The sequence below is a fragment of the Neopsephotus bourkii genome, unplaced genomic scaffold, assembly GCF_033783945.1.
Source record: "Neopsephotus bourkii isolate Nb327-2 ecotype Australia unplaced genomic scaffold, CSIRO-AGI_Nbou_v1 NB_1287, whole genome shotgun sequence".
Lineage (NCBI taxonomy): Eukaryota > Metazoa > Chordata > Aves > Psittaciformes > Psittacidae > Neopsephotus > Neopsephotus bourkii.
In genome coordinates, this window is record NW_026901771.1 from 1,073,362 (window position 1) to 1,096,583 (window position 23,222).

The 23,222-nt window shown below is 46.6% G+C and overlaps 2 protein-coding genes across 2 annotated transcripts in view; both read right to left on the reverse strand.

Annotated features, from left to right (window-relative positions):
• Positions 1-4,623: 4,623 nt before the first annotated feature.
• Positions 4,624-10,698, reverse strand: CSTB (cystatin B). The gene is made up of 3 exons (XM_061365353.1): positions 10,543-10,698; positions 6,156-6,257; positions 4,624-5,436 (listed from the first exon to the last, which is right to left on the reverse strand). The coding sequence occupies exons 1-3, from the start codon at positions 10,606-10,608 to the stop codon at positions 5,308-5,310; spliced, it is 297 nt and encodes a 98-aa protein (XP_061221337.1). The 5' UTR covers positions 10,609-10,698; the 3' UTR covers positions 4,624-5,307.
• A 2,193-nt stretch (positions 10,699-12,891) lies between these two features.
• Positions 12,892-23,222, reverse strand: part of CASR (calcium sensing receptor) — a 38,785-nt gene continuing 28,454 nt past the window's right edge. Inside the window, exons 4-6 of the mRNA XM_061365354.1 lie at positions 22,261-22,491; positions 18,919-19,042; positions 12,892-16,093 (exon numbers count right to left, since the gene is read on the reverse strand). Coding sequence (XP_061221338.1) covers positions 14,643-16,093; positions 18,919-19,042; positions 22,261-22,491 — 1,806 coding nt within the window. The 3' untranslated portion in view covers positions 12,892-14,642. The remainder of the gene's footprint in view (positions 16,094-18,918; positions 19,043-22,260; positions 22,492-23,222) is intronic.

Consider the following 23,222-nt stretch of genomic DNA (forward strand, 5'->3'; position numbering starts at 1 on the left):
CCCAGGCGGCGGCCGAAGGAAATGACGGCGGAGGCGCGGTGGAAGCGTCACGGGAGGCGGTGTTTCCGGGTGCCGGCGGGAGCACCTGCCCGCGGGTCCGGTTGAGAGCCGGGTCCGGGGGTCTCCTCGGACAGCTCCGGCCTCTTTCCGAGCCCCTCGGCGGTCTCTGACTCCGCTGCGGAGGGGGAAACGCGGTGTCCCGTGGTGCTGAGGTAGCGGGAAGCGGCTGCTCGAAGGACGCGGAGCAGGGGCGGTGCTCACCGCTATTCGGCAGCAGCGGAAGCCCGTGTGCCTAGCGGAGTGCCGAGATCGCGATGAAGTCTTAAAGCAATCGCCACCTGAAAACAATCAGTGCAAGGAGTTTTTTCTTCGTCTGCTCAAGTTATTTGGCCATTATGTGCGAGAGAGAAAAGTACTCCTTTATTTCCCAATATTACACAGCCGTATCCCCACTGAAGTTGGAGATAACACGGATTAGATGGGATATAGAACATAAAACCTCATGGTTGATACACAGATAGACTCCACAACTCGTTAGAGTTGTAAAGCAGGTATGCTTTATTCGGCACTGAGGCACATGGGGGTTGCTCCTCCAAAATCACGCGCACCTTTCCTTTGCCACTCAGTTCGTTTATATTACATATAATGATTACCTAAACATGAGAGTGCTTCACGCCTAATACATATGCAAAACCTATTCCCGTCTACTATTATAATTAGTTTTCTGGCATTCATCCCATTGGTGCACCTGTGCAGTGCCTCCAGGTGGTGGTCGTTAGGGGGTCATGAGGATGAAGGCCTGGAGTTCCTCTTCATCACCGCGAGTAACCTTGCTTTCATGCAGACTATAGGGTTTCGGCTCCTGTCCAAACCTCAGGTTCAGTACAAGCCAGTTTTATGTATCTTAAAGCAGAAACTTGTCAAGTTTGCAAATTTTGTTACTCTGGCTGTCTTTTGTTCCTTTTCTTTCTAAAGATACTATTTAAACAAGAATGTCTCAAATATTAAGTTATAAATCTTATCTACTACAATTCTGCCTGGCAGCTGTAACTCCTACAATTCTGCCTCACCATTCTAGCAACTTTGCCTCCTACAGTTCTGCTTCACCAAGCACAGCGACTGCTTAAGAAAGCAGGCACAATGTTAACCCTTTATTTCCCAGTATCATGGTTATTTGTATGACGTTAGACTTCGTGCACACAAAAGTGCCTGGTTTTTAGCTGCATTACTGTTTCCTGGACCAAAATCTTGTTCCAGACCTCGTCTGAGGCTCCTCAAAGAAAACTTTGCAATCCTCACTAAGCAGATGGAAACCTCTAGAAATATTCTTAGTTACCCTCATTAAAGATGTCTCTGTTGTTGGATTTATATGGGCTGAAAGACGTCAGGAGAATTGTTAGGTAGGCTTTGCTAAAGGTTTGATCCCCTGTACTGAAAACTTGAAGCATGCAAAGCAGAAAGACAGCATACAGAATGCACCAGTAAAAGGTGCATTTTGGAAACCGTGGCAACCTTACATTAAATTGCTAATGTAAGTACAGTTAGATGGGGCATAAGTTAGTTACTAGAATGACCTTCCAATGACAGGTAAAAGAGGGGTGTTTTCTATCATCTCCTTATGGAAGGAAATAATTAGGAAGGAAATAGTTAGGCTTGGAATAGACTTTAAGATCATCCAGGTCCAGCTCCGCTGCCATAGGCATGGACACCTCACACGAAACCATGTCACCCAAGGCTCTGACCAACCTGGCCTTGAACACTGCCAGGGATGGAGCATTCACAACTTTCCTGGGCAACGCATTTCAGTGCCTCACCACCCTTACAGTAAAGAGCAAGAGCCAAGCCTAAATCATCTGACTAACTCACTTTTAGAGTCTTGTACTCCATGGCCTACAAGTGAAGTCTAGGCAAACTACATGGCTAAGCTCGGTTCCTACAACAGGGAGAACGAATAAGCTATCACCTCTCACTGCCGCCAGGAAAGCGGTGTGCTGTTCGTCACACGCTCTAAAGCGCACAGCTGTGCTAAACCAGAGCTTTAGCGCAACACTTCGACATAAACAGCCCAACAGCTTCACAAAGAGCTCATCTCCCACTTCCTCAATTACTCTTGTGGATTTTTCCAAAGGAAGGTGCAGGCAACAACAGTCACTGCTACCACCACAGACACGCTGCACCCGCAGACTCCCAGGGGAGAAAAAGCCAGGCACAGCGAAGCATGCAAAGCATGGCTGTTCCCTTCCATAGCCTGTCATCTCCAGAATGCATTATTAATCTCAATTCTATTTTTCTCGCTAAATCAGCAAAGCAGAACTTTCCTTTTAACATATCCAGAGCTCAGGAACTCCTGAGGGAAAAACCAAGTTTTGTTCCAGTCTCCTGGCCTGTCCATTTATATGTTGCTATCGAGCACTTGTAAGGTCCCCAAGTCTTAATTATATAAACAGATCCCACATCACATACTTTTAACCTGCCCTAGATGTATTGAGTTTATTCCAGTGCAAAATCTCAGTGTCAGGCTTAGGCCACAAAACTCACCTGATTTTATAATGGATAAGGTAGCAATATTTGGGGTTTTCTTTTTAAACAATGGCATCTACCATCCTATTGCCCCTCCTCTCTCCAATCAAGTGTACAAGCCTTGCTGCAGAGAGAATACAACTCGTAACTGCCAACCAGAAAAACACACAAACACTACAAAAGCCTACAGTTTCATCAGAAATTAAATCATTTGCTACTACACAGAACTGCATTGGTTTTCTGTCATAAACGTCATTCAATTCCTACATACACTTAGAAGACAATCATTAAGATGTGTAAACATAGAACAGGTCTGCGTGGTCAGTAGAAAGCACCACACAAAGTACCTAGAAAGCCTGATCATAAATACTTTAACAATTTAGCTCTAGAAAACTATTACTTTGAAAGGCACCTTTTATTAAGTTATTCCTTTTGGCCAGGGCTGCTGGGGTTGTTCTATCCCTACTATATTGCAGCCACCTGACTCTGTCTCCAAATCCTTTAACTTTTCTGGGAGAAAAGGCTACATGTGGCTGGGATCTGTGAGACTGATTGCTGCAGCTGCTAATGAGCAGCCCTGATTAAAAGCTGTTCTTTTCCGTCCATAAGAGTACTCTGAAGCAAGTTCCTCTCATAAATTAGCTCTTGAGCAAAATGATCACTAGCGGGTGTAGGTCTTGAAAGGATATCCGAAAGCTGGTAAAATGGGGTAGAGCTGAACGTGCTGTCAATTAATTTAGGGTCAAAGAGTCGTCTCTGGGGTGTCAAAGTGATCTGTCACTATCACCATTCCCCCCAGTTACACCTGCGAGAACCAGGTGAGAGAGGGCAGTGCCCTTCCTAATGCAGCTCATGCGTACCACTGGTCACCTTTGCTACAAGGTGTCTGATGGGACAAATCCCATCTCCTTTTCTGCAGTGCTGCTTTCCAGCCAGCCTGCTTTTTCCTTTCCAGGTGCAGGAATGTGTACCTCCCTTTGCTGACAGTTGCAAGATGCCTGTCTGCTCACCTCTGCAGCCTGTTGAGATCCCTCTGAACAGCTGCACAGACATCAGGTGTATCAGCCACTCCTTTGGGTTTTGTATCTGCAAACACGCTGAGAGTGCACTTGGTCCCATTGTCCAGGTCACTGATGAAGATGTTAAACAGCACTGGTTCCAATATCAGCCTCTATGGTGCACCACTAGGGACTGACATGTAGCCGGACTAGGCGGTCCTCAACTTCTGGAGCACAGCCATTCAGCTAGTTTGCAGTCCACTTACCTAGCATGTCCTTAGTTTCCATATGAGGATGCTATGAAAGACAGTATCCAAAGGCATACTTAACAATCAAGGTAAATAACATCCACAGCCCTTCTCTACCAAGACATTTATCTCATCCTAGTGGGCTATCACATTGATTAATCATGATTTCGCCTTTGTAAGCCCACACTATTTCCAGTCATCTTTTTGTCCTTAATAATTGTGGAAATGAATTCCAGCATTATTCACTCCACTACTTTTCCAGGGACTGAGGTGAGGCTGATGAGCCTGTACTTCTCCAGATGCTCCTTGAACATAGGAGCATCATTTTCTTTCTTCCAGTCCTTGGGAAGCTCCTTTCATGCCCATGACTTTTCAAAGACTTTTGAGTGTGGCATCCATGGATGCATCCCATCCTACCCCATGGCATTGCCTAAGTCCAGCCAGTTTAAATATTTCCCTAGCCTGATCCAGCTCTGCTGAGGGAATTCTTCTGTTCTCCAGGCTTTTCTGCTCCTCTTAGTTTCAAGTTCCTGAAAGCAAGTCCTACCAGAAAAAAGCCGAGACAGGGGCAGTGCTCAATCCCTCAGTCTCTTCTGTGTCCTCTGCCGGTAGGTCCCTGCTCCACTGAACCCATTTTCCTTAGTGTGCCTTCTATTGCAGAAGTCTTTGTTACCTGGCATGTCTCTCATCAGATTAACATATTTCTAATTAAGACATAGAAGAAACATAAGGTTATCTGAAATATGAAAAAAACGTATTTCCCATACGAAAATATGGGGAAAAAATCTGAGCAAGATAATAACCAATACTGAAAACCAGTAAAGAGAACAGTGAAATACCAGTCAAAATATGCCATGTCAAGTCAAGAGAAATATTTATTGTTATTAGTGCAGAAATGCTTGTCCAGCTTAAGTTCCTTTCCAGGACTTTTCTTTAGGACTGAGAAAATAAGCAAGATTTTTGGGTTCTTTTAAACTCATACACCCTCTACTAGACATTATATTCTACTGCTGCAACAGCATAAACATGATTACCAAGGGAATGTTTGTTACAAAAGATGCACTCCTCTTACTTTCAAAATTGCTTCAGCTCAAGTCTCTCCTCAGGTAATTCCCAATAAAATATATAGTACAATTTGAATCTGCAGAGACATTCACAGTTGCAGAACAGCACAGAAAAGGTTCAGGCTTTCCTCTTGCTCCCTGCTGCAAATACACGAGTGCTAGTGTCAGTCCCCTTCCAATTTCCAGACCAAGGAAGTCCACAAATGGGACTCAGCCACAGTATTCCAGTTAAGTTGCACTGAAGTTGGTGCAGCCACTTGGGTTTGCATTGGTGAAGGTGAAAGGAGAGCCATGTGACTCAAATTTAGATGCTGCAGAGGAAGGGAATGGCATAAAAAACATGGATGTTTTCCCCAGCATTAAGTTAAAAAAAAAGAAGATACTTTCTTTTCTCCTTTGTTGGCACAGGAATCAATACTTTGCAGCCTATAGCAAATGCACATAAGAAACCGTAATAAAAGACCCAAGATAAGCTTGCTAGAAAAAAGACAGTTCATCATGCTTAGTCTTGCTGCTCTGATAACTGTGGAGACTCAGTGGCTTATTCTCATGAGGAAGGCTTCTGAACACCCGCAGATGCATGAACTCATCATTGCCAATATGGACCTGCAAAGCATGAAAACCAGTGAGTTACTCCATGGAGTAACAGCAGCCTTAGACTGGTGTGTTTCAAGGATGGAGAAGCAGAGAAGTAGTAAGAAAACCCATCACCTCAGAAAGTAAGGTCTTGTTTTAAACCAGAGTCATGACTGTGGAAACACCACCTAATTCTTCTTTGCCTGTTAATCCTCTCTATACCAGAGATAGGGAACATACAGGGAGGGAATCAGACAGGAGTTGCAGAGAAGTGATTACTGCATTAAATACATGCAAAATGCTCTCATCTTATCTGGCACAACAAGTGCTTGGTTTGTTGTTTGGCAGCACTACAGGCAAAGTCAGAGCAGGTTGGATGCTTTCTTGTGGCTTTGCACATCTGAACTTCACTTAATGCAATGTTAGTGCTCGACATCACACACGTGTAATTATCCCCCAAACCAAGCTTCAGAGAATAACGAAAAAGTAAAAACGATTATGGAAACAGAGAAGTATTTTTATCTCCATTTAATACAGGCTGGGTGGTGGGTGGATTATTAATTTTGGTTTTTTAACATTGGCGTATTTTTAAATGGACAGAGTTTTTTCCTATTCAGGCCAAATCATAAGCAACCCTCTCTAGGAAAGTAAAAACCCAAACCAGAACAAAAAAGCAAACCCCACTACTCCAAATATTATACATGTTATTTAAAAAGGAAAATAAAGCCTCATTGCTCAGTGTCCTTTACCTTGATGAAGTAGTTTGTTCCAGCAACCACCTGAGTTTTAAACTCCACGGCAGTGAAGACATCAAAGGTTTTCCCTTCTTTTTCTTCTAGCTGAGATTTCACCTTAAGGAAACAACAGGTTATTTAAGGCTGATTCAAGTATTTAGGACCTAAAGCTTACACTACCAGTGTGCTCCAGCACCCTTCAGGTCACTGCTGCTGAATTCCCACACAGAGAATTCCTGCTTTTCTTAAGTTATTAAAAAATGAATAATGCTAAGTTTGGTGTTAAAGCAGGTCCAGAAATGTAGACAGAAGCAAAGCCAGGACAGCGGTGCGATTCAGTCGCCAAGGCTGGAGTCTCCAACAGAGAACTGTGAGCATATTCCAGATTTATTTGACAAATTATTTCCTCTGTTGATATCTCAGCTTCTCTTTCTGTCCTCTATATCTAACAAATGTAAAGTGGTTCAGTATCTAAATGCACAGGACTACACATTTTTAAAGAGAAGTTTTCAATATACATCATTTTTACAAAAAGAAAAAGGGCTGCTTCTGCATTAGCTCCCTTTTCAAATTCAGAATGAGTTCTTACTGATCTGGCATCACAGAACAGACATCTGTCCACAAATCAAGCTTTGAAAGCAAACTACCCAAGCCTAGGCTTTTACAGCTCTTATTTGGTACTTCTGCCATATTTGCTGGAATCTGTAGCATTTTAAAACTGCAAATATTTTCCTAAAAATAACAGAACCATAAAGCCTTCTGAATTATCAACTGAGTTTTCAGAGTGTAGAACCATTGCTCCAGAAGTCAGAATAACTTGTCCAGCACCCCAGAGGGAGGCACAAACTTGTAAGAGTTGCAGTTTTTCTCTCCCATGCTTGACTCTCTAGAACATCATGGCTAGATGGTGAAATTCCTGGTCAGGAAAGCAGATGATTTCAGGCTTTGTTTATAAGGGTGAGATGAATTAGTCTTGGAAGTCCTTGCTGCAAGCACAGCTCTACCCAGGCCTTAGCTCCTGCACTGCATCATTATGTAGCCTTCCCTCCACTCTGAGTGCAACTGTACCAAGCAGTGAGCAGATCTTCACTTTCCAGTCATACGGTGTACTTCCCCTTCTTCCTAAATTCAAGGGGAATAAATACATTTGCTCTCCTGCCTGAATTCCACCTACTTCCTTGGGAGAAAACAAGTGCCAGTTTACCACTACTCTTGGTGAAGTGGGAACAGAAACAGTTCCTGCTACAGGGTACGTTCTCCCACCTCTCCTAGCACTGAGAAGACACAGGACTAGACTCTGGTGCCTTTCCAAGACAGCTCAGCAGTGACCAACCTGTCCCTGGGAGCCATGACCATACTGCACCCCTTCTCTCAGAGGTCTCTACACTTCTTCCAAGCTATGAACAGTACATCAAAAGTAGGATAATGATGTTTGGATGCTTTTGTACATGTTTTTTGCCATATGGAAATCAAAGTGCACCCAACAAGCTTGCATTCTAAGATACAAGGAAGGGGACAGGCCAGAAAGCACACTGACTCAGTCCTCCACTTTTTCTTTCCCCTGAGTCAGAGGAAGGAGCAAGTGGTTTCAGTTGTCATCACCAGAGCTACTACTACAAATCTCAAGCAGGGGAGAGGGCAGACATCAGTATCCCACTGACCCTATCCTGCCCTGTGCTCCTTTAGCAGTCCTAGGCACTGTACAAGGTTGGTTTCGTAGTCTCAGAATCGCTCTGGCTCAGCACATTTTGTATTTCCACCAGGAAGCTGACCACTGGGCTCCATGACCACAGACAGCTCAGAGCCGGATGTGGCTGGAAGCTTATGGCAGTGACTCACCACAACATGTTACTAGTTACTAGTGAGCATCCTGATTCAGTATGGAGAGGGAGAGCCCAGAGGGAAATACTCTGCAAGATCTGGTATCAGCCCACCCTGCTAGCTCATGATCTCCGTCTAGGTCTGGGGGTCCCGGTGGGCAATGCACTAAGTATGAGCCAGCACTCTGCCCCAGTAACACAATAACAATCAGCAGGAACCTAGCTGGAAGAGAGAGGCAGGAAATTATTGGGCACTTGTTGGAGAACATCTGGAATATTGTGTCCGGTTTTGGGCCTGCAATACAAGAAAGATGTCAGTAAACTGTAGTGAGCTCAGATGTCTGGAGCATTCGTGCTGTGAGAAGAAAATGAGCTTGCTCAGCTTGGAGAAGGCATTGAGGCTTTCCGGTACCTACAAGGAGTCAGGTCACTGAGGGCTGATGGCAGAATGATGGGACACAATGATCATAAATGGAAACTGGAGGTTCAGACTGGGTATAAGGAAAGCTTTTCCCCTGGGGACACTCTCGCACTACAGCAGGTTGCTCAGGGAAGCTCTGCAGTTCCCATCCTCTGACGTGACTGGACAAAGTCCCAAGGAGCCCAAGGCTGCTGACCCTGCACTCAGGCAGAAGATGCAGTCCCTTTCCACCCAAACAATCTGTGGTTCAATGACAGGGCTGAAAATGATCATACCCCAAAGGCTATTTACTGTTGTTCAGTGTGGCTCTTTTGCTTAGTCTTGGAGCAGTTACTAAAATGCAGATGGCTCAAAATCACCCTGAATAACCTCTGCCACAGCTGCCGGTGACAAGCCAAAGGCTGAACAGGCTCGGGTGGAAATCCCTGCAGTACAGATGCAGTGCCTATGGGACTCCTAAACCAGACACCATCAGAAGGAAGATGTTCTGCTCTGCCTCATGCTGTACCTGTTCTAGGTGAGCAGCAGTACCTGCCAGGGCCACATCTGGTCATCACCAGAGTTCTTATGAAACAATACAATGGAGGCAAGAACTGGAAATGTATTTATGGCAAGTGTACTGTCAGGTTGTAACAAATCTCCACAAAGATCTGATTTTAAGCAAACAAACCGATTTGAGGTATCTACCTTTATTTAACAGAACTAATGTTTCCTTCACAGTCTCTGACATTTTGGGTTTTCCCACACGTATTTCAATAATTTAAACTGGCAGTCAAAACAAGCTGGACAAACTTTGAAGTGTTTGTGTGATTTAAATGAAGATAACAGATTTTTGTTAATTATGTTCACTTCTGAATCCAACTGGGTGTTGTTTTTATACTTTTCATCTCAGTTTTGGATTACCAACCCCTTGCAGCCTGCCACAGAACAGAAAATCAGGATTTCAAACCTAGTGTTCAGCCCCTGTGCAATGCTAACTGCATATTTGCATTACCATTAACACGACATGTAGGACATGTCAGGTCAAAACAGTAATTGTGACTCTCTCAGCAACTCTCAGTAATGTAATCATTACTGCAACCCCAGGCTGGTGCTTAGGAGATGCACATCTCTTTTTTAAATGCAAAATCATCAGATTCTACAAGCTAAATGTTAAATTCAATGACTGTTGTGCCTTTGGGCACTCTGTAGGTGTTTAGAAACAGCTGCAGCCTGGGGAATAAACCCAGGGAATAAACAATGACAAAGCACATAAAAAGCTGGAGCTCATCCTTCATCTGTCTTCACTGGCTTGACACACCCTACCTACAACCAAAAAGCAGAGGGAACTTGGGTTTCTCAGGACTGCAACACCACCACGTGCTTTGAAACAACTTAAACTGTACACTGGCATTTTCAGAGTAAAAATATAGGCAGTACTTAAGTTACTGTAAGTAATATCAGGAGCTGGAGCTGGCAGTGATTAGAGCTTAATTCTGTGTTAGGAAAAAGCAGAAGCGGCAGTTTTTTTGCTTATCCCCTGACACCCTCCAAAAGCCCCCCCGAACAAACAAGGAACCAAACCCCAACACACGAACGTGGTTACAGTGTTTAGACCTTGTAAAAACCACCTGAGGTCCTTCCTCAAGCTCAAGAACAGGCACACGCTAGAGCTGCCCCGTGCGCCTGCACGGACGCTGGTAGGCAACACATCACCTGCACAGCCAGCAATGGAGCTGGGCTGGCCCCAGCTCTCCCTGAGCACTTAAACGCTGTCTACGGGTCCTCTAAATCCTCACTAACGTCCTTCTAAAGTGCTGAACCTGCTCTGAACAAAGCCACGCTCGGCCAAGCGGGCGGAGGGCGGGCTCCAGAGAGGCAGTGACTGCGCACACATCCCCGCCGCTTGGCAGCCTTCCTGCTTTCACCCTCATGGCAGTAAAGGCGTCTCCGCGCTCACCTGCGCACACGGACACCCGGGCCCCGCCATCCCCTGCACTGGGATCGCGCCCGGTCGGCGCATTCAAACCTACCGCCGGTTGGTGCGGCCCCCGCCGGGGAGGCCCAGCCCGGCGGCAGCCCAAGCTGGCGGGCTCCGACCGCCAACAGGCCCGAGGGGCGCAACCCCAAGACAACCGCCGCCAGGCCCTGCCGGGGCCCGCGGCTCACCCGAGCCCCTCACCTCGTCCACGATCTGCTGCGTCTCGCCGGTGGCGGGCCGGGCCGCCGAGGCGCCGCCGCACAACATGGTGGAAGCGTCTCCGTTCTGCTTCGACCCCTTCCTCCCCGGCGGGGGGGCGGGCCTGGTGGCGGGGCGGGATCGGAGGCAGCACCGGGCGGGTCCGGGGGCGGGGGGTCCGGCGAGCTGAGCGAGTGCTGCGGCAGCAGGGGGCAGGCGGGCTGGGGGGGTTGTGGTACAGCACAGCGGCGCCCCCCTGCGGTGACTGGGCAGGAAGGGGGAAGAGGGGAAAGCTACAAGCGAATCGCAATAAAAGCTCCTGCAGGACGGCCCCACCGGTGACACCGCCGTGACAGGTCCACACGAGGGTTGTCCTCGCCTCCACTGTGGCTGCTGTCTTTCCCAGTGTGTCACGTTTTCCAGCAGCTGCCACCTTTCGCTTTACCATGGCAAGTTCCATGGCTGGGACTCCCTCGTTCACCACGTTGTTCCCTCTCCCCGGCTGATTTTGCTGTTCCTCACCCAGCAAACTGAAGGCAGTGTTGAATTATCCAACTTTTGAGACCCCTCTTGGTGAGACTGCAGTCTGAACGTGCAGCTTTTTAGCTATATTTCCCCCCAAACATCCGGATTTCTTGGGAAAACAAGAACAAAACCCTACCTCCCCCCCTGCTTCCCAGTACCCCTTGGAAAATTCGTAAATACAACCCTAAATTTCGCAGCAGGAGGTATTGCATAGTGGATGGATGTTCTGCACTGATACGGATGACATGGTGAGAAGCATGAAACAGAACGAGGAAGCAGGGTATCTTTCCTCTGGTATCATCTCTCTCCTCTGTGGAGGGCAAATACCCATCCTGCTGGGGCTTTGGGAAGGCAGAGCTCTGCCAGGTTTGTGAGCAGAGTGAGGATGAAAGATCGGGCTCTTCACTGGGACATTTCCTTGCCTGTGAACCAAGTTTGCCAATAGAAATGCCACCACAGAGCACATACACTCTGTTGTTGCTTTGCTGCTGGTTCGTTCAGGAAACACCACAGTGGCACATGCTTCCCAGTAGGTTTTTGAGCCGTGGTAGGTGTTGGGGTGGGGATGGGGCAACCATTCACATGGTCAGCTTCTAGTGGGACATGCCAGTGGAGGTTCTCAGGCTTGAGCTTTCAACAGAAAGGTGTTACCCAACATCAGTATTGTCTTGTGTGACACTGGTTTTTGAGTGACCGGCTTTTGGGTGGGTGTCTGAGCAAATCTCTTATGCTGGACTTGGCAGGAGGAGAACATACACCCTCCTCTGTGCGTGGGAAAAGGGGTCTGCCTTCAAACCCCTTCACGGAGGGGGTCCTTTTCTGCTTAACTTTCTTTGCATCTAGTGCGTGTGTCAGTTTACAGGCTGCAGGAGAGGCTCTCACACAGTGTGTGGGGCTTGAGGCTTAGAACTCCAGGTGGGTGTGCACTGGAGGTAAATGGGGGTTCCCCAGCAAACTGAGCACGGTTGGTCTGTTGCAGTAATATTATGGCAGCTGTTAGAGCCTCATTGTGTGCCAGGCTATAAATTCCTTTTAAGTAGATGTAAAGAAGTAAAAAAAAACATCCAAAGAATGAAAACTACCCAAAGAATGAAAACCACCCAAATGTCAACATTACCTACTGTGTGCCTAGCCAGTATTGTTCTCCAACCGAAGCAGCTGAGGGTGACTTTTTGTTTTTCATGTTGCATGTGTTTGTGCAGTCTTTGGTTTGTGTCTTGTGTCATTTTCATTTCATTCATTAAGCTCTTCTCTGCTTTCAGTGCTGTCAGTTTCGCTTCAGTTTGGGTTTGGAAGGATTCACTAGCACTAAAATTACTCGCTTGCTGATAATTTGGGAAGTGCGGGCCGTAGCCGAAGTACTTTTTTTAGCCCTTTCTGCCACCTAGTGCCTATCTCCATTTGTGCAGTCAGACTGAGGAGACCAAGGATCTCGATTCCATAATCCAAACTAAACCTAGAAGCCATGGTAAGAAGGGACCGGTTTTTTTTTAGCAACTTTCAGTGGGTCCAGGGATGGAATGTGGTTTCCAAAACTGTGGCCACAAGGATTTGTGTTTTCAAACTACTTTTTCTTTTTGAGTTTGAAACAGAGCTCTTGAAATTCAAATACTTGTAGTTTGCAGGCCTTACAGTTGAAGTCAGATGGTTCTTATGTGCTGCAATGAAATTTTGAGCCCATTCTGTGGGGGGATGCAACAGATCACCAAACAGGCTAAAATAACTTGTCTGAATAGCATACTTCTTGGGCTTCTGGACTTCCATTTTGCTCTCCTAAACCAAAGCCCCTGTTCTCAGTCAGCAACAAGTGGAGGTGGCAAAACAAAGTTTTTATGCAGTAATGTTGCCTGTAAGTTTTATTTCCTGCCCTGGCAAAAGAACAACCAAGCAAAAACAGTAACAAGAGAATTGTGGTATTTTCCCTAACGTGTTCACATAGTCCTTTCATCTCTGCTCACACTAGGCTGCAGACCTTTCCATACTGGTTAAGACTACCTTTACGCCTGATGAGGGAGGGTGCTGACATCTTCATGTCAGACAGTTGTTCTTGCACATGGGATCTGGGAACAGGGAAATCAGTTCTGCAGTGTAACCTGCCCCCCTCCTGCTAGGCTGTTGAGCGGTGCTTTTTCTCTCATCAGGCTGCGCCACATTTCTCTTCTAATGACTCTCTTACTTCAGCCTTTCAGGCATGGATGGAGAAGAACCAGGCGTGCCTTGCAAAACCAGAAGCACTTATGTCTGCTTTTGGGGGAATGGGACAAAAGTAATGAAGTTCTGCTATGCTCTCTTCTGAAGTCCTTACAGTTTCAATTTAGGTACAGTCCACCCTTCTTGTGCTAAGTGCCCTCTATTCAAGACGGGCCAGGAGGGAAATAACCTAATAGGTGGCCTATAGGAGCCAAAACATATCTGATTTATCCATTTGTCTTTGTGCGTGTCTCAGAGCCCAGGCCTGTACATCTTCCTCATCCAGTCATGTACCAACACACACACTTAGATGCTCATCCATTCCTGCAGTCATATTACCACACCTGGAGGCTACTTCTCCACACCTAACTCAATTTCATTTGTTTCATTTGCTTTGTATCAGGCCCACCGTATCATCACAATTAGCTCAATGCTCTGTGTAGGTGCAAGGCAGATTAATATGGCAAAGCACAACACTGACTATGGTGCAAAAGGGTTAGCCATGTATGCCATGTGGAATATTACAGCAGCAACACTTTGTTAAGCATACAACTACTAGTGACATAATTGATCATGGATACATCTCATTGTGCTCTCACAACGTTCTCTGGGAGGGATTTATAAGATGTTCTCCCCCTCCATTAAAGCAGGCAGGCTGGAGGTAAAACTACCTCAGCTGAAGGAAACCAGTAGGAACCCAGTAGCTTGGGCTAGTGCAATGGAGTCTATGAAGATTATTGTCCAGTATTTCCTGCTGGGCAGAAGGGAGTGACTGGGACATTACTAAATATAAATAGCAGGGCGCTCTGTCACATTAAATACTTTACATTTTCACACCCTTGGCTGTACACAGCATGCAGGATGTTGGGGGCTTTTTTATTTTCCCCATGACCGTGCTTTCCCCAAGTGAAACCGTGTACCTTGCTTTTGGTAGAGCTGGGAGTCCTGATGCACATGGTTACAGATCACATATACTGGATAAAGAGGGAGTATTATACATAGTGGGAAAGAGGAATATTATACATAAATGTAAAAGCAGAGTATAATGGAATTGCCTAGTGCCTCCCATAGTCAGCTGAGTTGCAGTCTGGTGGGAAAAGCTTATGGAGGCAAGGCAGCATGCAGACTTCTGCTTAAGCCCCACCAGAGGCGATCTTCACTTGTCCTTCTGAGATGTCCTGGTTTCAATAAAGCGAAAGCAAATCCAGTCCAAGGCTCCCCAGACACAGTCCTTCCTCTGGAGACACGTGTGTTACCCTGCCAGTGCTAACAGTAAGGTTTGGTGGGGCTGTGTCACAGGAATGTGTCTTTGTTATCTTTCCCATTCAGAAGCAAGAGGTGAGCAAGTTCCTCTTGGGGGCTGTTGTGCTTTTCATGATCTTCTTTTGTTAGGAATGTACCGTGTTCTCTGTTACAGAGCCACCTCCAGTGCCTATAAAATTTCGGGAGTTAGCTGATGGCAGGGAAGGCTCCACCTCAGGGCTTGGTATCTCTTCTTTGGTGTCACCTACCACTGACTCCTGCGAGCTGGTCTCTGGGCTGGAAGCTGCCTGGAAGCTGGGCTCAGCGCTGAGGGGCTCATTGTTCTGCAGGGGAAGCAGGGCCCGGTGCCGCATCAGGCTTTCATCACTGTTCTGAGCCTCCAGGGAGTTCCTGCGCTTGGCATTCCTGTTGGCCATGGCGTTCTTCTGCGGCTCCTCGAAGCTCAGTGACAGGGTGACCGCGCCGCTCCCGAAGCTGACTTTCTGCTTGCAGCCACGCTGCTGCTGGCGCTGCCGCTCAGCGGAGGCTGGTAGAGGAAAGGGGTCTTCGTGGTTGCTCTTGCTGCTGATGGAGGAGGAAGGAGTGGATCCGGTGGAGCCCCCCAGGCTGTTGGAGCGTTTGCGTGACACGTTGCTCCGTCTCAGCGTGGCCCTGGCAGCCACCTTGAAAGCATGGGCAGCTGTGCTGCAGCGCACCTCCTCGATCGTGTTGCGGGAGGGCTTGAAGAGGATGATGTAGACTTTGTTGAAGAAGATGCAGGCCAGAAGCCCAAAGCTGGCAGCCAATATTGCAATCACCTCCACGGCAGAGACGAACTTGCCGTATGTGCTGGCGTATGCAGGGATGAAGGAGATCCACACAATGAAGAATATCAGCATGCTGAAGGTGATGAACTTGGCTTCATTAAAATTCTCAGGCAGCTTTCGAGACTTGAAGGCGAAGAAGAAGCAGATGGCTGCCAGGAGACAAGTATAGCCAATGAGGAAGCCAAGGGCCATGAGGGAGCCTTCATGGCAGGTGATGAAGATAATCTCATCCTCCAGTTCATGGTTTCGGTAACTGGATGGCGGGGCTGTGTACAGCCAAATCACGCAGATGACAATCTGTACAAACGTGCACAAGAAGACCAGGAGGAACTGGAGGTTGAGGCCCCACCACTTTCGGTGGAGGCTCGTGGGGATCTTTGCCTCAAAGACGAGCAGCACACGGTTGGTTTTCACGAGGATGCAGGAGATGCAGAGGACAAAGCTGATGCCAAAAGCTGGTTGCCGCAGGCGGCAAGTCCAGTTCTGGGGCTCGCCAATGAAGAATAATGAGCTGGAGAAGCAGCAGAGCAAGGAGAAGAGGAGGAGGTAGGAGAGCTCCCGGTTTGTGGCCTTGACAATGGGTGTGTTGCGAAATTTGGTGAAGACTCCCAGGACAAAAGAGGTCAGGAAAATTCCCAGCACAGCAAAGAGAGTCAGAGCGATCCCAAAGGGCTCGGTCCAGGACAGGAATTCTATCTGCTTGGGGATGCAGGATGTGTGGTTCTCATTGGACCAGTAATCCTCAGGGCACTTGTCACAGGCACTTGCATCTGAAAAAGAAGCGACAGGGAGAGGGAAGGTTTGTCACACTGAGAGGCTGAAACGTGGGTTGACATGTATTGCGGCTACATACCAGCCTCCATCTTAAATACACGGGGTGTTCCCTTCAGGTGTCTGCAGATTCACAGAATCGTATGTTGGTGTTTCAGAGTGTCTTACACTGAAACAACTGGCCTCCCACGGGCAGATCACAAGGCATGCTTAGTTTCAGCTTTAAGCTGGAAAGTCCTGCCCCTGCCCTTCTGTTTTTGGTATCTGTTTCTTGGCAAAAACTTGCAGCTACTGTAACACAGGCACTGTTCCTCTTTCTTGCTGCTCCTTCATTTTTATCATCTACTTCTCTCTGTCTTCATACCTCTCACACTTTTACCATCATGTGAAACATCCCGCATATCCCTATTACAGAGAAAATCAAAAAAACGTGCCTGCCTCCTTTAGTGCTTTGAGATCCTGTTTCATATTCTACAGAGGCAGGTCTTAGAAGTGTTTAAATCGGTCTTTCCTGAAGGCAGGGAATGCCCTTGACTCCCAGCACACTCATTTCACGTTGGAGCATCAGGGGAAGATGTGTCTTAAATATATCACTCTCACCACACCCAGCAAAGTGTCCCACTGGTATTTTCAGAGGGAAAATTGATGCCTCCATCTCTTTCCTCTGCATCAAACTAGTTGTGTCTGCTGGGAGGGCAATGTATGTCTCCAATGACTGCCATGATCAAAAAGCAATGACCTGCTGCTTCTGGTCTTCTCCTTTGATCCAAATGGGTCTTGGCCTCCAGTGGAGGCAGTCATGACTCCTTTGATGGCAGTGGAACGGGGTTGAGAGCAGTGAGTTGGAAGTCACAAGCTACCTCAGCCTTTAGCATTTCAGCAGGATAGCAATGGGCTGCAGTGAGCTCTGGGAACAAACATTCAGACAACTCCTTCACCAGCAGCCTCCCTCTGAGCTTTGCATCTGAGCACAGAGACTCAGAGCATAGCTTCCAGAACAGCATGGTGCTAATGAGAAAGACAGGAATACCCAGCTAATAAGGAAGGAGGATTTCAAGCTCTCTCCTGCAGGCGTCGTTGGGAGGAGCATCTGTAACCTGATACTGCTTTCCTAAGGACTGATTGCCTGACCTAAGCTGTTGATGTGAAAAACTGGCACTAGATGCAAAAGCTCAGCCAGAAGGTCCCATCACCATGTGTCATTTCATTTACATCCATTGAGCCAACACTTTGATTTTTCTTGTGTCTTTTACCTGAAATCTCCTGCAAACTGCAGGCAAGGCAGAGCTAACTTCACATAGCAGGGATTTCATCCCTCTCCCAAGAGACAGGGGCAGCTATCTAGCACTGCATCCTAAAGATGTGCTTTCACTGTTGTCTTGAGGTGACCCAGAGACCGTGCTGCCACAGAAGGGAGTAAACCAGATCTTTCTCCTCCCCCAAGGCTGCTCATTCCGGCCTTTTCCTTTGTGTTAGCACTAGAGGTCACACAGCTTCTCATTCTAGCTGGAAATTCAGCCTGCCAAGAGCTGGTTTTCAGGAAGACTAGATAAGTTGCAAGGAACCAGCGCTGCTGCCAAAGGGTGGGAGCAAGCAGCTGCAAGGGGACACAACAGATTGTCTCCTTCAATAGCATCACTGTCTCAGCTGGATGAGACTGGTTGTAAAACTGCTCTCTATGCCTGTAAGACTGGCAATCACAAGAAATAAAGAGCATTACTGTCAGCTGAAATTGAAGCAGGAAACTGTCAGAAGGCAGTTGCCCCCCTCAGCCCCACAGATTTCACCAGTGGACCAAGTGCTAGCTCCCAAAATCAGGAGGAAAACACCAAAGACCCCTGTTACACATGACCAGAGCTACTTCCATTTAATCTGAAAATGCTTCTCCCAAGCATCCTGTAGCAGTATATGTTCATGATAAAACATAGAATTCCTGTGTGACAGGATACAAATTAGGTTCTCCCAAAGAAGAACGCTTGCTCTAAGTGTTGCAAGCAGCTTACTGAAGTTTTCATGTTGGCCAAGGTCTGCAAGTGTGCACTGGGACCAGTGCTGCTGGAAGGGGAGTGAAGAGATCCGAAGTGCTCTTCAGTGTGGAGGGAACTACTGTCCTAAAAGGATTTATTTGCCTTCATTGCCCAGCACTGAGGGAGCACTAATGGTGTTGGAAATACAGAATTTTCCAGCCAGTTCTAAAACTGAGGCTGCAGAACTTGAGTGGCGTGATCCAAGATCCTACTGAAACCAACAAATAAGATGTCCATGGGTGTTTGGTAAGACCCCAAGATTTTGGTCTCTTGCAGTGCCAGTGATCAAGAGAAACTGTGGTTGATGATTCCATAAAGGGAAATAATCCTCTCTGCTTGTGAACTCAGGGATGGAACTGACTTTCTTTCTTCATAAAGCATGAAATAAAATTGTGCTAACATTAGGAAAAGATGGAGGCGGACAGATAACTATGGAATTTAGGATTAGGGTAGGAAGTGTCTCCTTCCTTCAGGTTTTTGGAGGAATAAAAGCTACTTCTACAGTGCAATGGAGTTTATTTGTGGCTGCCTGAAAGGCTTCCTATATGCGAGTCTTTTTCTCAAGTTCTCTGCCTTAACTTTTGTAACTGAGCACAGCAGAAACAAGCAGGTTTAGCAGAAGACAGGATTTGGGAGCCACAGGACTCAACTCCTGTAAGCTTTTCAGAAGCCCTTGCAGACCTTCTGTGCAGCCCCCAGCTCAGCACTGCAGGAAAGTGCTCTCAGCACAACTGCAGGTGATGCCCAGGGGCTCGTGTGGTCCTCTGCAAGCCCAGCATAGCTCCGGGGGTATTTACCTGTTTCATCACTGTACTCCCCATCGGGGCAGTCCACGCACTCAAAGCAGCAGGTGGGCTCTCCCTCAATGATGCCCTTCCTCGTGCCTGGGAGGCAGTCTCTGCTGCAGTTAGAGAAAGGCACCTGCAAGAAAAGAGCCCAAGGAGGGTTAGCAGTGTCAGTGCCCCATGTGCAGCTTTTCTACAGCGGGATCCTCGGCTTCCTCCAACAGTGTTATTGCTTGACTAGCATGCTGGATGGAGAACCTCAGAGGCTCACCTCTTTCCTCCACACAACAGACATTTTGCACAGCAGTTCTCCCCCAGCTCTCTGCAGTGGTATTTCTTTGAAAGAACACATCAAGGGATGGTAGATCAGCAGATCTTTGTAATCTCTTCTGTGTTGTGGGCACTCTGAATTTGTATGTGACCCATGATACAAACACCAGAAAATGGTCATTAGAGGGTTAAAAGACAACCAGTCTCTACTGGCAAGCATTTGAGTCAACCTTGCGAATATATCCCATAGATTGCATGTTGAGTGCTAACAAATTTATGGGAGTTAAAACAGTTTCATGAAACCCAGTTCCTCTTGTTCTTCTGAGGACCCTCTCCAACCCAGAAACAAAACAGGTAAATTAACTAAACCAGAAGAGTTTCCATATGAAAGAAAGGCCTTGTTTTCTGGAGCATTGAGCATCTAAAGATGCAAACTGGCAGCTATGTGCAAATCCAAAGGCTTCCAGGTTTCTGCTGCTGCAAATGATGAGCTGTGTCACCTGCTGGCTGTGCACTTACGCTGTGTGTGAATCCACCTGGGCATGGTCATATCCCTGCAGCAAGTGGTTGCATGGGTATGCTCCCTGCATGCCTAATGCACATGGACAATGAGTTCAGCATAGTAAGCAGAAGGCTGCGCCTTCTTTACTGAGGAGCACAACCGGAGGCTGGACTCACCTTTTCCCAACTAAATTAAGGAAAGAGGTAGCACAGATGAGTTTCCTAGCTCAGGGAAGGTAAACCCATAATTTCCACTGCCAGCAAAGTACTATGATCCATACATACTTAGTGGCTGCTCTGGTTGGAAGCCTCCATTCATCTTTTTATAAGTACTGCTAGTTTGCTCAAGTGCTGATCTCCAGGAACCTACTGCGTGGATGCACTTAGGTGGTGAGTCTGGGATACAGTTTGGTTATTTCCTGTATGCAGGCACTGACCTCAGTCACAGGGTACGTGAGTACTGCAAGTAAGTTGCCTTGATAGTGGCAGCTCCTATGTGGAGATGCCTGTTTTGATGCTCACCTGCAGCTGCCAGTGATCGCTGTTGCCTATCACTCTGAAGTACAGGTGCAGCACAGTCTGGGAACACTGTTTCTAAGCTGTTAATCAGGATTGCAAAATTCATTGGACAGATACACGTCCAGGACAAATACCTGAAGCTCCCCACTTGAAGCAGTCTTTGCTGTTAAGACCTATTCCTTGGGACAGTCTTTCAGCATGCAGTGCATCCACCAAGAGGACTTCACCAGTCTAGACAGTCTGCTGATTTTGAACAGGGCTGAATCAAAGGCCTGTCTGAAGTCATGCACTGCTTCCCCATTATCTACTAAGCTGACTGAGCTTCGAAGGAGAAACATCAAATTGATCTGGCATGATTTCATCTTGACAAATCCATTTTGCTTTTTCTTATCTTCCATTTTACTTTTTCTTATCTGTTTATTGTCCTGTGCTTATAAACTGTTTAATAGGGTTTTTTTTTTTTGTCTAGTCTTTGAGGTTACTGAAACCCAGCTCAATTGTGTGCAATGCCCTTGGCTCTCCTATCTCTGCTTTTAAAAACAGGTACCCTCCTGTAATCCTTTGAGATTACAATTTTGAGATTACAATCCTTACAATCACCCTCCTCTAATCCTTTGAGACATCACCCATCCCCCACATTGCTCAAAGATAAATTGCTAGTACTTTTGAGATTGCTTTGGCTGCCTTCTTAAGTATTCTGTGGGGAATTTCATTAAGTTCTGCCAAAATGAATCTATCTTACCTGCTCTTTAACTTGTCCTTTTGCAAGTCTGGCCAGCACTGAAGTTCCTGTGTTAGAATTAACTACATTTAATCTTTTTCCGAGGATGGCAGAGGCACAGAATACTTCAGCAAGTGAAGTACTGACTACTCACTTTGAGCAAAGCCTTTTACCTGGAAGAAGTTCAGACTCTAGAAACAGAAACTAAGCTGCAGCAGACAGAGGGATCACAAACCCCTCCACTGGCACACAATTTACAGGACACTTGGCAACACCCAGTCTAACTTTTAACAATTTAGGACAGAGAATGGAGGTAAATATAGGGCTGTTGGAGGAATTTAGACCAACGGAACGCAATTACTTGGTTTAAGGAAAAACCAGTAACATCTTAGGTCTTGGAAAAGGTGCCATTGGCATTTGCAATGATCAGAAGCAGGGGTTAGGACATCAGGTTTTTAAAATGCTGCTTGCAGCTTGTCTCAAAGACTCCAGCTGCTTAGAAAAGCCTGAGCTCAGTATTTCTGTAATGTGCTCTGCCTGACCCATGCCTTCTTCAGAGAGTTCTGGATTTAAGCTGTAAATGAAGCAGGGCTACCTGGAGTAAGTATGGCTTAATGGATAGTGTAGTTGTATTAGACAAGTGTAGCTACTGCAGAGGCAGTTACCTATCTGTCAACCAATGTGAATAATCACCTGGAAGTGAATTGCCTTGTTCAGTAATCAGGTACTGATTTAACACATCTAAACATTGCAGCCAGGCCTCACAGTGACATTTCTAAGCTCCCTGTGTCACCTCCCAGGCCACAGGCCAGATGCCTGCTTACCATCCCCTCTGCAAACCAGGGTTTCTGTCTAGGCTGGAGGGGGCTCTTATCCAGGGATCTCTCCATCACCTTCCCATCACACGAGAGAACACAACCCTGCCTGCTAGCAAAAATGGTTATGCTGAAAAGTTCTAACATAAGTGGAGAAGGATTTAGGCCTGACTAAAATCATTGACTACATCATGTACTCTTGAGACTGCAGAAGCACCTTCTGGTAGATTAAAAACAGTAGCAGGCACTGGCATCTCTATTTGAGCACCATGTCCAAGTGAACCTGGGCAGACTGACAGGCCTTAATACTCAGGCTCATCAAAGGTATAGGAGGGGAGAAGCAGGTGCCTGTTATTTCCAGAAGTGTGTAATCAGGATGTGAGAGACTATGGCAGAGACCATGTATACAGTAAGATGAATGGATCTTTTTAATGAGACACAGACATAATACAAGAAGTGTGCAGGGTTAGTTCAAATTTCAGTCCGCAGAGACTTGGGAAATGGTGCTGCGAGGATTTAAACACCTACCTCTTTAGAGAATCCACTCCACAGGATCTTGTTTTCATTGATAAAGAGCCTCTCCCCTTTCTTGGCGTAAACATTGTAGTGCCCAACCTCTTCAAAGACGACGGAACCATCTTCTGGAGAGAGGTGCCAATTGATTATGGAGTAATTCCCTACCAGGTCCCCAAATTCATCAAAATCCACTTGCTCCCCCATGTTATTGGTGAAATTTAAGTGTCGCAGATGCTTGAGCACCTAGAGAGAGATGAAAAGACATCATGAATGTTTGCCTGTCACAACTCTACCACAGCACACATCAGCTATGGGGACAGAACTGGAAATAATTACTTTACTACAGTTCTTAACCTCTTAAAAATTAATTAATTACAGTAGTAGCAGGTTTCTCTCATAGACATCACACACAGAGAGAGCCTGTACAAACCCTGTAGGCAGCACAAGGTATCACTGCCCTCAGGGTGGTTGGCACCCATCTGTAACACCAGTTGTTACCCCATCAGCCATTTAGCATTCCTATTCAGTCCCTTTTGACACACCTCTGCAAACCCATCAGGCAGCTCTTCATCAGGGGCAGAGAAGTGACAGCAGCCACTGAAGTGTTTCGGTCACCCATGCATCCCTCTCGCCCTGCTCTTGTAACCACTCTGCATAAATGCTGTCAGTTGGCATTGCTCATCCTGAATAATCCAACACTCAAAATGGGAATGCTGGAGAAACAACTCAAAATTGACTTTTCATTGAAAAATCCAAAGTGCAACGCACTGCAGTAAAAACCAACAAATCAAGCTGGAGAATTCATACTCTTTTTTCTTTGATCCTGACTCTTGGTCGTGTAGTTTCAAGTAATCGCATTCTGCCTGTCCCCATATGTTGACTCCTGCAGTTTCCACCTCATGCTTTAAACTGTCATATGCTGCAGACAAGCGCAGTTAACCTCAGGGAAAACTGCAGCTGCAAATTTCATGATC